The sequence below is a fragment of the Xyrauchen texanus genome, chromosome 21 (genome assembly GCF_025860055.1).
Source record: "Xyrauchen texanus isolate HMW12.3.18 chromosome 21, RBS_HiC_50CHRs, whole genome shotgun sequence".
Classification (NCBI taxonomy): domain Eukaryota; kingdom Metazoa; phylum Chordata; class Actinopteri; order Cypriniformes; family Catostomidae; genus Xyrauchen; species Xyrauchen texanus.
In genome coordinates this window covers 34,065,233-34,079,316 of record NC_068296.1, presented here as the reverse complement: position 1 = coordinate 34,079,316, position 14,084 = coordinate 34,065,233, and the positions used below count along the sequence as shown (strand labels likewise).

Below are 14,084 nucleotides of genomic sequence, written 5' to 3'. Positions count from 1 at the left end.
GGACGTTTTTTTTTAATACTGTCTTTTGAGGAGATGCTTCAGTGTGCTGAATAAACAGCTTTTTTGAGGAAACAGTTGATCACTTAATTAATTGACAGCCTGTCCATTAATCTTCAACATGTTTTACACCAAACAATCCTTTTGTAATAAAATATATGTGGAGTGTACAATGATAAAATTGCTGTTTTATAAGAGAATAAACTGAAATTTTTGCAACAGGTAGGTGCCAGTGTACGGCTCTCCCCATTCATTTGTATGGTATCTGCAAACTTACTGTCATAACACGTTAGTTGACTGTTGCACTCTCGCCTATGGTACAAGCGTGTACAGTAGGTTGTTATCTTATGTATAGAAGATCTCTGGGAAAGATCCCACTGAAGCCCCAGAAGTCATAGCAGCACTACCGTGGCAGACGAAGGACATTTATCTTTGTTTCCCTCAAGAATTTCCCACTGTAAGCTCTCAAATGTCTGATGGCTCATGATAGTCATTAATATTGAGCAACATTTTAATAAAGTAATAAGCACATGGAGGAAATGAGTGTTAACCAACTCTGAAGAACACTTTTTTAACATGTCACCAGTCCTGCAAAACATCACTGTTGTGATGATAAAAATAGAGCACAATGGTCTGGTTCCAGAAGTAAATATCCCATTCATTTATCCCATAGACTAATTGATTTTCAAAGGCAATTTATAAAGCTTTAAAGACAGACCTACCTTGAGCTCCGAGGTTGTTCATGGATGGTATATGCTTCTACTCAAGCTATGTATCTGCGTTATTTCAACTTCAATGTATAAATGCTTATGTTGATAGTGGAATTCAAAGTGAACAACTACATTACACATGGTCCAGCAGAGAAAGCTTCACCAGTCAGAGAACCGCAGCCAACGTAACCTGCGAAACGTGCTTTAGAGCGACTGCGTAGTCCCATGACGCACTGTGAATGATGTAATCGAGTCAGTGTCTCTTCACCCTTAAACTATTTATACATTTGTAAATATCTGAATGTTTTGCAATAAACGTTGGTTCTATACTTATAATCAACAACCTACAATCAATATTTTTATATATTACCATAATGTTTTTATTCAAAAACATAATTCGCAATGGTTCATGGGATTGTAATCAGTGCCCTCATGAAAGACTAAGTACAAAGTCTTATACTTTTGTCCCATTTTCAAATAATTTTTGCCCTCAAAACAAACTTTGTGATGATGTGATTTACCTCTGAGCTGGTAAATTGGGTTCATGGCTTTTAACTCTTTTATGAAGCATTTAAAGAAAAGCTATGGGAAAAAATGTATGGGAAAATAAATCTGGAACCCAGACAGCTGAATAAGTGGGCGGGCACTCTTGCTTTATATACTGTCATTGGTGTGTGATAACAGTAGTTCTCTCACTGGATTCAAATGTGCTGTGATGTTTAATTGCACAACAGGAAGATCACAGCACATCACAAGGCTCGCAGTAGATGCATTCTATGTCTTCCTGTCCTTCTGAGTTTGTTCTACCAAGGTAGCTCGGCAAGACAGGTCTTCATAAGAATGCAAGTCCGTTCTCTGAGTTCTTAGCATTGAGAAACACCCACAGAGAGCAAGAAGCACAAAATGAGCCACACACAGCAGGACACGTTCTTTCTTTCAAATACAACTGGAAGGAGAATAAGCCAAATGCAAGTGTCTTGAAATGCACTTTTCGGAAGTTTAACACATCCAAAATAAGCCTGCTTGACGCTGAAACCTCTGACAGATTGACAAACTATGTTTGTCTAAGCAATGCTTTACTCGTCTGCAGCAATAATATAATGTATTTGAATTATTATATTTATAAAATATTATCATTGCAATTTATTACATTTGATTAATCAATCAGCACATCATGTAATCAAATCTATAACTTTGAATAGTTTGACAGCTCTAAAATTCATGTTCCGTTTGATGTTTAAAACATTTCTGAGTTAAAGGAACACCAATAGTAATGACTCCATTAATTTCTTTACAGATAAAATTGAAATAATCAGAAATAAAATTTGAATAATGCAATCATCTGTCATAGCACCTGTGTCTAATAATTTTCCTCACGTGCAACTTCAATCCTTCCCTGTCATAGGTCATGAAGAGCTAACAAAACTTATCGAAACATCAAAAGCCACAACCTGTTTGTTAGATCCAATTCCAAATAAGCTCTTAAAAGAGGTATCTCCTGTAATTTCAGAACCTCTTCTTAATATTATTAACTCCTCACTATGCTTAGGACATGTCCCAAGAAACTTTACGGCAGTTTTCAAACCACTTATTAAGAAGCCACAACTTGATCCTGGAGAACTGGCCAATTATACACTGTAAAAACTGTTACTTGGATCTAACTCAATAAAATTAAGACAACATTTTCCAACTACTTTTTTCAAGTTTAGTGAACTAACTGATATTTTGAGTAAGGATAACTTAATAATATGCATTTAAACGTATGTGAAAAGATTAAGTATCATTTTCAGAAAAAGCCAATAAATTGAATACAATCAATGTAAAAAATATTATCATATTATACACATTAGACTTAATTAAAATAGGTAACATTTAAATGAATAAATACTAGTTAATATCCTCTGATTTATTAATTTTGACCAATTTGCCCTTTCTTTGTTTTGGAAGTGTAAACAGCTTCAAGTAATTAATTTCTATTATGTCAATTTCCAACATTTATTAAATCATTGCCATATCCACAACAGTAGCAATGAGCTGGACACAGTATAAACAATCAATAACATGTGCCCTCAGCAAATAAAGTGCAGACTAGTGTGGAACACCTTCAAAGTACAGTTTTTAACGTATGTTATAACATTTTAAAATGAAGTCAACAGGCACTTTTGTAAAAATACACAAGCCATATTCAAAATGAGCTGGACAGTGTTAACTATCAATAACAATCTGTAAAGCATGACCTCAGATTATAAAGTGCAGGTTAGAAGAACACCTTCACAGTATAGTTTTTTACTGTGTGTACATAATATTAAAACATTTTAATATCAAGTTAACAGGCAATTTTGTAACAATTCACATGCCTTTTTCAAACGGTAGCAATGAGCCGGACAGTACAATCAAGAACATCTGTTTTCATGCATTAAACAAAGCATGACCTCAGCTTGTAAATTTCAAGTTTGTAAAACACCTTTACAGTACAGTGTGTGTACATAATATTGAAAAATTTTAACACTAATATTACAGGTCAAAAACATGAACATCTGACCTCAACTTAGCATAATACCTTCACAGTGTGTGTGAATATTTTGAAACATCTTTAGTCAAACTCACTGATCTCACCTACTGACCAGTTTTTAAAGTGCAGCTTCACAGCAGGTCTATTTTGTGTGTATAAAATAAAAACATTTTTTTTTTCACACCAGAAAGTATGACCTGCAGCATAGCATAAAACATGACAAGGACAAACCATAACAATATCCTGAAAGATTCAACGTTATGTCCGATGTATAACCATGTTGAACAGACAAAGAAAACAGCTGTTCACTAGTGCAGAGTGACAGAGTTATGTCTGAGTTCCTAGGCAAGGAGCTTGTTTTTCAGGGTCATGAACTTCGGGCTTGGTTTTGGGCGGAGCGTGTCAAGTCCCACAAAAAGTCTTTGAAACACCTCAAATGTTTTGGAAAGCTTGGATGGATACTCAAGATTAAGTGCATATGTCAACCCAAGCAGGAAGCAGCATGCTTTGGCCAGATTTCCCAGATTGGTAAGGACTGGTATTCCCTCAATGATGATTCCTACTGCATCTGGCTCACGGCAGACATAGATGCTCATATTCTTCATTTTCAGGTCCTCGTGAACAATACTTACACAGTAATCAAAGATGAGCTCCTGTCCACTCTCTCCCATATACTCAAAGAGGCATCTCAGAGTGACATCTCTCTTCTTCACTGCAGTGGCACTTGGGTCCTAGTTAATAGAACAATAATGAATAAATTATTTTGTTGGTAAATTCACTCCAACCCTGTAATGCCATCATTACTGTAGGTCTGTTTTAGTTTCTTTTTTATTCATTAAAATATATTAATAGTAATAACACTTGAGACTATTTAGAAGAAAAAAAACTGTCTAATTAACAAAAAACACCCAGAGAAGCAAGATAACCAAAAACAAACTACTCAATTGATTAATATTGTACATTTTAACTTTGTAACCACTTTTGCCCCACCTGTATCAGTTCCATCAACAAGTTATTGATGCGTTGACCAGTTGCTCCTCCCTTGGCACTAAAGAGCTCTAGGAGCTTTGGGGTGTGCTTGTCTAGCTGTGACATAAACGTTGCTTCCAGGGGAACCGCAGTACATCTTCGGAATTCCTCGTTTACCTGTAAGACAGCAAATGTTTGACTGTTATTTAAGGGGGTTTAAAGATTAGTCTACTATGCCATGTCCAAATCACAATTTCCAAAAAGTTCTCAGAAGTGAGTAGTGTCAGCAAAATCTGAATGATAAGTCAGACTCTTCGGACCTGGAATGGTCCGAAGAGGGCAGGCCATCTTTCCTTAAATTCTGCCACACTAGGAGACTTGGCAACCACTTCCTGTCTTCTCCAGCTGTATGTCCTGGCCATCATATCATTTGTGCTCCTGGCAGAGTCCTTTGTCTGATGGGCAGCAATTAGGTCAAGTCTTAGATTCTCAAGGGTGTCATCTGTTTCACCATGTAGGTGTGAGGGCAAGTAATTCACCTCTGCCCTCTTTGGTTTCTTTACATTTTTAGCAGCTTTTTGCTCATCATTTGACTTGTTTCTCAGTGAGTTTATCATGAGTTCAGGGCTTCCAAGTGCTTTCCGTTTTGTCCGGTAGTTTCCACACTTATACTTTAGGTTTTGCTGCCACCCATAAATTCCATTAAAAGATCCAGGCTCCTTTAAGCAGGGATGCTTTGCAACTAGTGCCTCTGCCACTGCACATCTCTGGGCATCATTGTGGTAAGCTGTGTAGGAAAACATGGCCTCTGCCAGGCGCTCCAAGATGTCTGATTTGACACTTGGTGATGTCATTGGGGTGCCATCTCTTAAATAAATCTCGTTTCCTTGTCTTAAGACCAGTTCAGTGTTGTGTGAGAAGGTTGGAATGGGAAACACAGCAGGCCATGGGCTCTGCCTTTCAGAGGGGGAGGGACTCAGAATGACGGTATCCACTGAGTTCTCACTGAGACTCGTACTCTCACATAAAGAGCTGACATCAGAGGCATCAGGGGTGCTTTCCTGGGGAACAACTGTCAGTGTCAAATTCAGCGGTGCATACATAACTTTAAGTGTGCATTTATCTTTCAGCTCATTGGTAGATGTTAGGGTAAAGAAGTCATCAAATTCTTCATCTTTGTATTGAAGACTTATATCTGTGGGGATGGAAAAATGTTCTTTGACAGCTGCAACCAACTTGTCCACAGTTGAGGGTATGCCACTGCTGAGAGTGAGTTTCTTGATTTCATGATCGATGAGGACCCGGAATCTCACAGTTTGCTCCATGTCTAGGAAGACAAAAGACAGAGAGTTATGTTAATCAACACTGGAGAGAGAGGTACAATAATACTCAACACTGGAGACAGATGTGGCGCTTCAATGTCACCATTTGCTTTCCTGCAACAATATAGGCAGACAGAGGACATACATCAGTAAGGTGTTGTTGCTCAACTAGAGTTATGTGGTCTGTCTTCTCCAGATAATATCCACGATAGTGTTCATCAAACCAGGATATCTGTGTTCTCACAATAAAATACACTCTTTCCCCGATAAGTGCAATTTGAAGAATCACTGCAAAATCAGGAAGACCTGCAGTAGAACCATAGGCCACAATCATGCCTTTTGAGTACCTCGTTCCCTGATAGGTGACTGTGTCAGCCAGCTGAACTTGAGACTGAGAAGGAGATATATGCCTGATTGACTCCTGAACATTTACATGTAGGACATCCACTGGAACTGATGTTACTCTTACAACACTAAGAGCAGGTAAAACTGTTGTGGAATGCAGGTTGTGGCTTATCATAAGCTGGTGCTTTGTAGCCAGGGACAAGAGAATGTTCTTGAAGTTGCCAGTATGCCTTACAATCCGTTTAAACTGGCTGTGCTTTGCTTCGAACTGCATCGTCCAGAAAGCTATCACTGGTCCAAAAGCTTTTATCAATGCAGGATAGTGCTCTAAAAAATGGTGCTTCGGGATTAAATCTTCATTAGGGAACACTTCCTGGAATCTGTGTCGGTGTTCAGAAATTTTTGAGTCAAGATATGCAATGCTTTCCTCGTTATGGACTGGACCCACAACAAGCTCAATAATGTCTTTTAAAGACATCAAGAGAAGCCAGGCTGGATCATTCAAATGTATTTTGTGTCCAATAATGAATGGCAACAGTCGTATGAGGGCCCAATTTTCTTGCGCGTTTCCTCCAATCTTTTTTCTTGAGGAGAAGGTAGCAGGGACTGGATGAGGAGAGTTAGTTTTGTCAGACCACTTATATGGAAACTGTGAAATAGCACTGTTAAGTTCATTAAATGTGAAATATTTCTTAGAAATGAAAAAACTGAAGCAGAGACCCAGTTCCAAGGGAACAATCCCTTCAAAAATGTAATGTAATATGTCAGGTGGATAGCCAGTGACACAGTGAAAGTAGCTCAGATTTTCAGTCAGTGGGCAAGCCTTTTTAACACCAAAACAATGTGTCAAGGCAGGGTTTTCTTTGACAGTCAATACATGAGCTGCATGTGCTTCTTGGGTGCGAGCAGGAAATGCACCCGACCTCACCTCCTTTATCTGATATTCTGATCGCTGTCCAAGACAAAATCTGCAAATGAATGGTCCACAAAAATTTTCCACTAATCCACAAATTGAGTGCGCCCCAAGATTGTCTGCAGCAACGCAAAACACACTTCCTTTCACATTTTGTCCAACCAAGGAAATGTAGATGCCATCACGCTCCAAGATAGCAATGTCTTTTAACAAAGGGGCAAGCACTTCCTCATAGCCAAATCTTTTGATGTCCACTGCTTTACATAAAAGGGCCAAGTACAAAGAGCTCAGAGTTGACCGAGATGAGTGTGGGATGTTGCCAAACACCCAGTACACAGCTGTAATCTTATGCTTCTTTCTTGAAGTTCCCAGTGGATTGCAAATTTCGAAGTCATCAATGTACAGTACAAGCGTAATTCTTAGTTCTTCAGAATAAAAAGAATTATCTTTATATATTGTACTGTCTTGATGCGATTCATATTTAGTAGATGACTTGTCCTTTTCTTTACTCAGAACTTTTTCTCTAAAATCTTCTTTATCCAAAATGTGAATCAAAGATTTAAGAATTGGGATATACTGGAAACTTCTCTTCTCATTTGGTTCAAGAATATACTCAACAGGCTCAACAACTTCGAATTTTTCTTTATAATACTTCTGTCTCTTGAACGATGAGGATAGAGGACCAGCACTACTGAGTGCTGTGCTTAGGGATTGGAATTGCACAATTCTTCCACCAAAGATGTAACAATCGTGTCATCAATGGTTTGGTTATTTTTCATAAAATGTGAAACAATTATACTTTTAACTGAAGATATGCATGCAGAATTTGCTATGAAGTGAAGATCATCAACCAATTCATCAATGCACCGAACTGAAACATTATGAACACTCTCTAATTTCAACAAGAGGGATGCTATATACTCTACAACTACATTGCTTCCATCTTCCTCTGCATAGTTTGCATTACTGCTACTGCCTTCATGATTAGCATCATTGTGGACCTCATCCTCTTCAGCGGATTCAAAATCAAGTGCTTCCTCTGGTAACCCAGAGATAATCCCTGGTTTGAATTCATGTGATGTATGTGGAGTATGCTTCCTGTGTTTGTGTGTTGCAAACGTCCCATACACGTTTGTTTGGTGATCACATCCTATGAAAACACACTTAACAGTCTCGTTATTCTTGAGATGATGACCTATGTGTTCAAAAAAACCCTTTTCATTGTGAAATTCAGGGTTTTGACACAAAGGGCAGGTAAATGAAAGACTTACTTGTGGTGAGTTAAAGGATTTAGCTTCTGGGTGGTATCTTGAGAGGTGAGAGCGTAAGGAACTCCAGGATTTAAATGAACATGGGCAATCTATATGAATACAAGGCAAGGCATGGCTGTGTCCAAAGGTTCTATGATGCAGTCTATAATGCTTTAAAATGTCGCTCTTTCCTGGTACCACAGTGCTGCACAATTTACAGTGCCATTCCATCTGTAAATAGGGAGAAAAAAAAAAGTTAGTTACCTCTACATCTTTCGAATACAAGCCTGATGAAAGCCCTTTAAAAAATACAAGTTAAGATTATCCTGCTGAACAAGACAAATTATTAACTTTAGTTCATCGCATAACTTTTTTAGAAAATAATCTGAAACATCATGTAAAAACCCCACTGACTTTTTGTGATGATATCATCATACAGCACCTATAGGCAGTTAACTAATTACAATATTTGGAGGAGGGATGTTAATACAAATATACTACTCAAAACCCAATAATTACCCAATAATTACAGAGCAATAAAAATATGAAATTTGGGTTACGAGTTATGCATAGAGTACACTGTTGTGAAAGAGGAACTATGCTTTAACATAATTAAACAACTTTGGACTAATTGTGATGGTTAGATAAATGACTTGTAACTTGTTACGACCGATGTGGCCTCTCTTACCGAAATATTAGTGGAACAACTGGAATGACTGCAAAGTGTGTAGGTCCGAGATGTGTGAATGTGCCACAGTGCGACCGACAAATACAAAGCTTCATGTTAGGACAAACACGTGTGAAGCATGCTGGATGAGGAGAAATGTGCCTGCACCTGGAGCACCACCGTTGAGGTGTAGGTGTATATCGGGCTATGTACTGATCCACACAAGCTAACAGTGCCCACGCTCGTGGCAAATGTCTGCTCCATCAATGTGGTTTGGGTTAGATTGTGACAAAGTAACTGCTGCTCTGGCACATACATTTCCAACCGACGATAATCACTAAGCTAGCTGTGGTTTCGTGTGTGTCTGTGAGTCCACTGTCAAACTATGTCTAAAGGCCATTGCACACTGAGTCCGAAATTCGTATCCAAAATTTTCCCACGTTAAAAAAAAAATTCGACCTCACGTTATGTCAATCACGCTTGCACACTGAATACGAAACTTTCGTCCGTAATAAAAAAAAAAATCGGATCGGGTTCGATTTTCTGCGTTTTTCACATCCGTAGCAACCAGTTTGAATGGTGTTTTGACAATTCAGAGCCACCGAATCACGAATACGAAAAAACGCATACGAACATTTCGGACTTAGTGTGCAAAGGCCTTAAGCCACGTGATTTTGAAGAAATTACAAAAACACCTCTGAAACATTAAACTATCACACAAAGACAACATTAATTATACAACGCACACACGTAGATTTATACAGTAACGTTATGTGGCTCAAGTTAACAAACTGTTTGAGATGGAGCACATTCGAAGTTGGCGGGCGTAAAAGTTTGCAGTTAACAGAGTGATGCCTTTGCAGATTGCGCAACACAAACACGTTAATTAAGCTAAAATCTAACTTTTAACAATACAAAGATTTACTTACATGAGGTACGGGAAGTATAAATGATCGTCTCTGTGGAAAACCCAGTTCGACTTCGAATAAACTTCTGGAACAGACGAGAGTGAAGGATTTGCCCGGGCTTGTTCTTCCGTTGCTGCAGGTGGGCGGGTCGTATCTTTTTACGTCTGACACGTCCAATAAAAACTTTTAAAATAAGTTTTGTAAAATCAATTTATGGTGAAGTCCAATGAAATTAATTTTATTATAGAAAATATTAAGTTACGAAAATATTCACACTTTTTACTTTTTGATAACTCAAAAATCAAAGAAAGAAAAATAAATAAATGTATTGGAATAAATATAGTTTTTAAAATTAAGTCATATGGACAATAGCACTGAACGACTTTTTACAGTGTAGACCGATTTCAAATCTCCCGTTTATGTTGAAAACACTAGAAAAAGTAGTATCTTCCCAAATATGTTAATTTCTATAGAGATATAGTATATATGAAGAATTTCAATCAGGATTTAGGCCTCATCACAGTACAGAGACTATACTTATCAGAGTTAAAAATGACTTGCTCTTATCATCTGATCACAGCTGCATTTCTCTTCTAGTGCTGTTAGATCTTAGTGGTGCATTCGTCACAATAGATCATAACATTCTCTTGAATAGGCTAGAGAATTATGTTGAGAATTATTAGCATGGTTTAGGTCATGTTTAGCAGACCGCTACCACTTTGTCTATGTAAATGAGAAATTGTCAAACCAAACAAAAGTAAAATATGGAGTGCCACAGGGATCAGTTTTAGAGCCTCTGCTTTTCTCCTTGTATATGCTTCTCCAAGGAGATATTATCAGGAATCGTGGAATAAGTTTCCTCTGCTATGCCGACGATACACATTTACATTTACATTTACATTTACATTTATTCATTTGGCAGACGCTTTTATCCAAAGCGACTTACAAAAGAGGAAGAACATCAGCGAATCATCTTAGGGAGACAGTGGTACAAAAAGTGCCATATTACAAAGTTTTACTATCATCATAATAGTATACAAAACAGATTTAAGTGCAACAAGAAATGTAAATATATATATTTTTTTTTTTTTTTTTTTTTTTTTTATTATTATTGACCGGTTAAGTGCTTTTGGAAAAGATGTGTTTTTAGCCGTTTTTTGAAGATAGAGAGTGAGTTAGCTTCCCGGATTGAGTTGGAAAGGTCATTCCACCACCGTGGTATGATGAAACTGAAAGTCCGGGAAAGTGTTTTGGTGCCTCTTTGTTTTGGTACGACAAGGCGACGTTCCTTAGCCGACCGCAGGCTTCTGGTGGGAACGTAGCTCTGCATAAATGTTTTTAGGTATGCTGGAGCAGACCCAGTGACTGTTTTATATGCCAGCATCAGGGCCTTGAATTTAATACGTGCATGAACCGGCAGCCAGTGGAGAGAGACAAAGAGTGGTGTAACATGTGCTCTCTTAGGTTCATTAAAGACCAGACGTGCTGCTGCATTCTGGATCATTTGGAGAGGTCTAATAGCACATGCAGGAAGGCCTGCAATGAGAGCATTACAGTAGTCCAGTCTAGTTATGACAAGGGACTGAACGAGCAGTTGTGTGGCATGTACAGAGAGGAAGGGTCTTATCTTCCTGATATTGTAGAGTGTAAATCTACAAGATCTTGCAGTTTTGAAATGTGGTCTGTGAAATTTAGCTCATCATCAATGGTTACCCCTAGATTTCTGACCGTTTTGGAAGGCGAAACTGTAGTTGGACCCAGCTGCACGGTGATGTTGTGTTCAACAGCAGGGTTGGCTGGAAAGACAAGGAGTTCTGTCTTGGCAGGGTTGAGTTGAAGGTGGTGTTCCTTCATCCAGGCCGAGATGTCTGCCAGACAGGCAGCGATTCGAACGGTCACTGTGGTGTCGTTGGGCTGGAAAGACAAGTAGAGTTGCGTGTCATCAGCGTAGCAGTGGTAAGAGAAACCATGTGACTGGATGATGGGTCCCAGTGATGTTGTGTATATGGAGAAGAGAAGTGGCCCAAGCACTGATCCCTGAGGTACCCCAGTAAGTAACTGGTGTGGCTTGGATACTTCCCTCTCCATGCTACCTCAAAGGACCTTTCTGAGAGATAAGAGTTGAACCAGTCAAGCACAGTTCCAGTGATACCCAGTTTAGAGAGGGTGGAGAGTAGGATCTGATGGTTGACTGTGTCAAAGGCAGCAGAAAGGTCCAGCAAAATCAGAACGGATGATCTCGATTCAGCTCTCGCCAGTCTCAGCGACTCGATGACAGACAGCAGGGCAGTCTCAGTGGAGTGTCCACTTTTGAAGCCCGACTGATTGTCATCCAGCAGCTTGTTCTGTGAGAGATAGGCGGAGATCTGATTGAAAACTGCCCTTTCAAGTGTTTTTGCCATGAATGGGATGAGAGAGACTGGTCTGTAGTGTTCTATCTGTGTGGGGTTAAGTGCAGGTTTTTTCAGCAGTGGGGTTACTCGAGCCTGCTTAAATGTAGTGGGAAAAGTGCCTGCAAGAAGAGATGTGTTAATTATGTGTGTAAGTGCCGGTAGGATGGACGGAGAGATGGCCTGGAGAAGGTGTGATGGAATGGGGTCAAGGGAACAGGTTGTGGGGTGGTTGGAGAGGAGGAGTTTAGAGACCTCAGTGTCAGTTAAAGGAGAGAACATAGTGAAAGAAGGGTTGCATACAGGAGCCAGGTGTTTGACAGGGTGTGGTGCTGTGAATGTATTGCTGATGGCTGTAACCTTATCAGTAAAAAATGTGGCGAATATATCTGCTGTCAGTGATGTGTCAGGTGGTGGAGGGGAGGGCAGAGAAGTGTGTTAAATGTTCTAAACAAGCTACGAGTGTCTGTGGTGCTGTTGATTTTGGTCTGGTAATATGAAGTTTTTGCAGTTTTAACGTTATTTGAAAAAGTTGCGAGCAGAAGCTGATATTTACCTAGATCAGCTGGATCTTTAGATTTCCGCCATCTCCTCTCAGCTGCCCTGAGAACAGTCCGATGTTCACGAAGGATGTCAGACAGCCAGGGGCTGGGTGGTGTAGTCCGTGCTGGTCTAGAGGAGAGAGGACAGATGTTGTCTAGACAGGTTGTTAAAGTAGAGCTAAGTGTGTCTGTGGCAGTGTTCACATCAAGCATGGAAAATACATTTATTGTGGGAAGAGAGGCAGAGACATCAGTGGAAAGGCGAGAGGGTGAGAGGGAACGGAGGTTACGGCGAAAGGAAACCAAAGGTGGGGTCGGTTTTACAATGGATGGGAGAATCATGTTGAATTGAACAAAGTAGTGATCAGAAACATGTAAAGGTGTAACAAGAATATTAGAGGTGGTACAGTTACGTGTAAAAATGAGGTCCAGCTGGTTGCCCGACCTGTGAGTTGCTGTGGTGTGTAGTCTTTCCAAGTCAAATGAGGCCAGAAGAGTATTCAGTTCAATGGCCTGGGGTTTGTCCTGGTGTATGTTGAAATCACCAAGAACCACAAGTGGCCTGCCATCCTCTGGCAAGGAGGACAGCAGGACATCCAATTCCTCAAGAAAGCTTGTCAGCTGACCTGGGGGCGATAGATGACAACAACATGTATTTTTGTGGGTTGCATTGTAGTAATGGCATGGAATTCAAAAGATGTATTGTTACATAGTGAAGCATGTGGTGAAAAAGTCCAGTTATTATGAATGAGCAAACCTGTTCCCCCACCCCTACCAGTATGTCGAGGGGTGTGGGAGAAGGAGAAGTTGTTAGAGAGAGCAGCAGGTGTTGCTGTATCCTCAGGACGTATCCATGTCTCTGTCAGTGCCAGGATGCTGAGGGTGGACTGCGTGGCGAAAGCCGGAATGAAGGCAGCTTTGTTCACAGCAGACTGGCAGTTCCAGAGTCCCACTGAGAACGAGAGTGGAGCAGGTGTTGAAGTGCAAAGCGGCCGTAGGTTGTGTGGGTTGCGTTTTGTCTTGCATCTGTATCTTGTGAACGGTCTACAACAGATAACAGGGATGTGCTTGAAGGCATGTGTTATTAGTGAACTAGACATGTTAGTATGTATGTATAAGTAAAATAATAAAAGAGATAGAATAGAAAAATACTTAAGTGCTTTGGTGAGTAGTGCCTTGTCGGTGTCCTTGCTCGGTGGACTCGCACAGGTAGACTCGCTGGTCTTTACCCAAGTAGGTCTTCACACAAGGAGGGCTTCACACGAGGGCCACCACTTCGCTGCCGCTTCAGCGTCAGCATTAAGTCCAATAAATAACAACTTTTACGAGCCGTTCAGTGGAAAAAAGCAGCCACGCCTTAATGCTACTTATCACAACAAAGCTAGTCACGTGGTCACCCGAAACCGAAACTCAGGGTTGCGCGGGAACAAACGCAACTTCTGTACAGCGCAAATAAATTATGCTGCACTTAGCAATAAATAATACTCTGAAACCAGTGAAGCACTGTTTGCAGACACTAAAACGACGAAAGTTTTACACACACACAGGATAACCAACCC

At 39.9% G+C, this 14,084-nt stretch overlaps 2 protein-coding genes and 1 pseudogene across 2 annotated transcripts; all 3 read right to left on the bottom strand.

Moving 5' to 3' along the window:
- Positions 1-2,693: 2,693 nt before the first annotated feature.
- LOC127661928 (uncharacterized) lies at positions 2,694-10,551 on the bottom strand. Its single transcript, XM_052152892.1, has 5 exons — positions 9,615-10,551; positions 8,040-8,249; positions 4,509-5,515; positions 4,210-4,365; positions 2,694-3,950 (listed from the first exon to the last, which is right to left on the bottom strand). The coding sequence occupies exons 3-5, from the start codon at positions 5,511-5,513 to the stop codon at positions 3,561-3,563; spliced, it is 1,551 nt and encodes a 516-aa protein (XP_052008852.1). The 5' UTR covers positions 5,514-5,515; positions 8,040-8,249; positions 9,615-10,551; the 3' UTR covers positions 2,694-3,560.
- A 120-nt stretch (positions 10,552-10,671) lies between these two features.
- LOC127661493 (uncharacterized) lies at positions 10,672-11,925 on the bottom strand (annotated as a pseudogene).
- LOC127661931 (uncharacterized) lies at positions 11,360-13,661 on the bottom strand. The gene is made up of 4 exons (XM_052152896.1): positions 13,283-13,661; positions 12,939-13,151; positions 12,540-12,655; positions 11,360-11,507 (listed from the first exon to the last, which is right to left on the bottom strand). The coding sequence occupies exons 1-3, from the start codon at positions 13,623-13,625 to the stop codon at positions 12,540-12,542; spliced, it is 672 nt and encodes a 223-aa protein (XP_052008856.1). The 5' UTR covers positions 13,626-13,661; the 3' UTR covers positions 11,360-11,507.
- Positions 13,662-14,084: the final 423 nt, after the last annotated feature.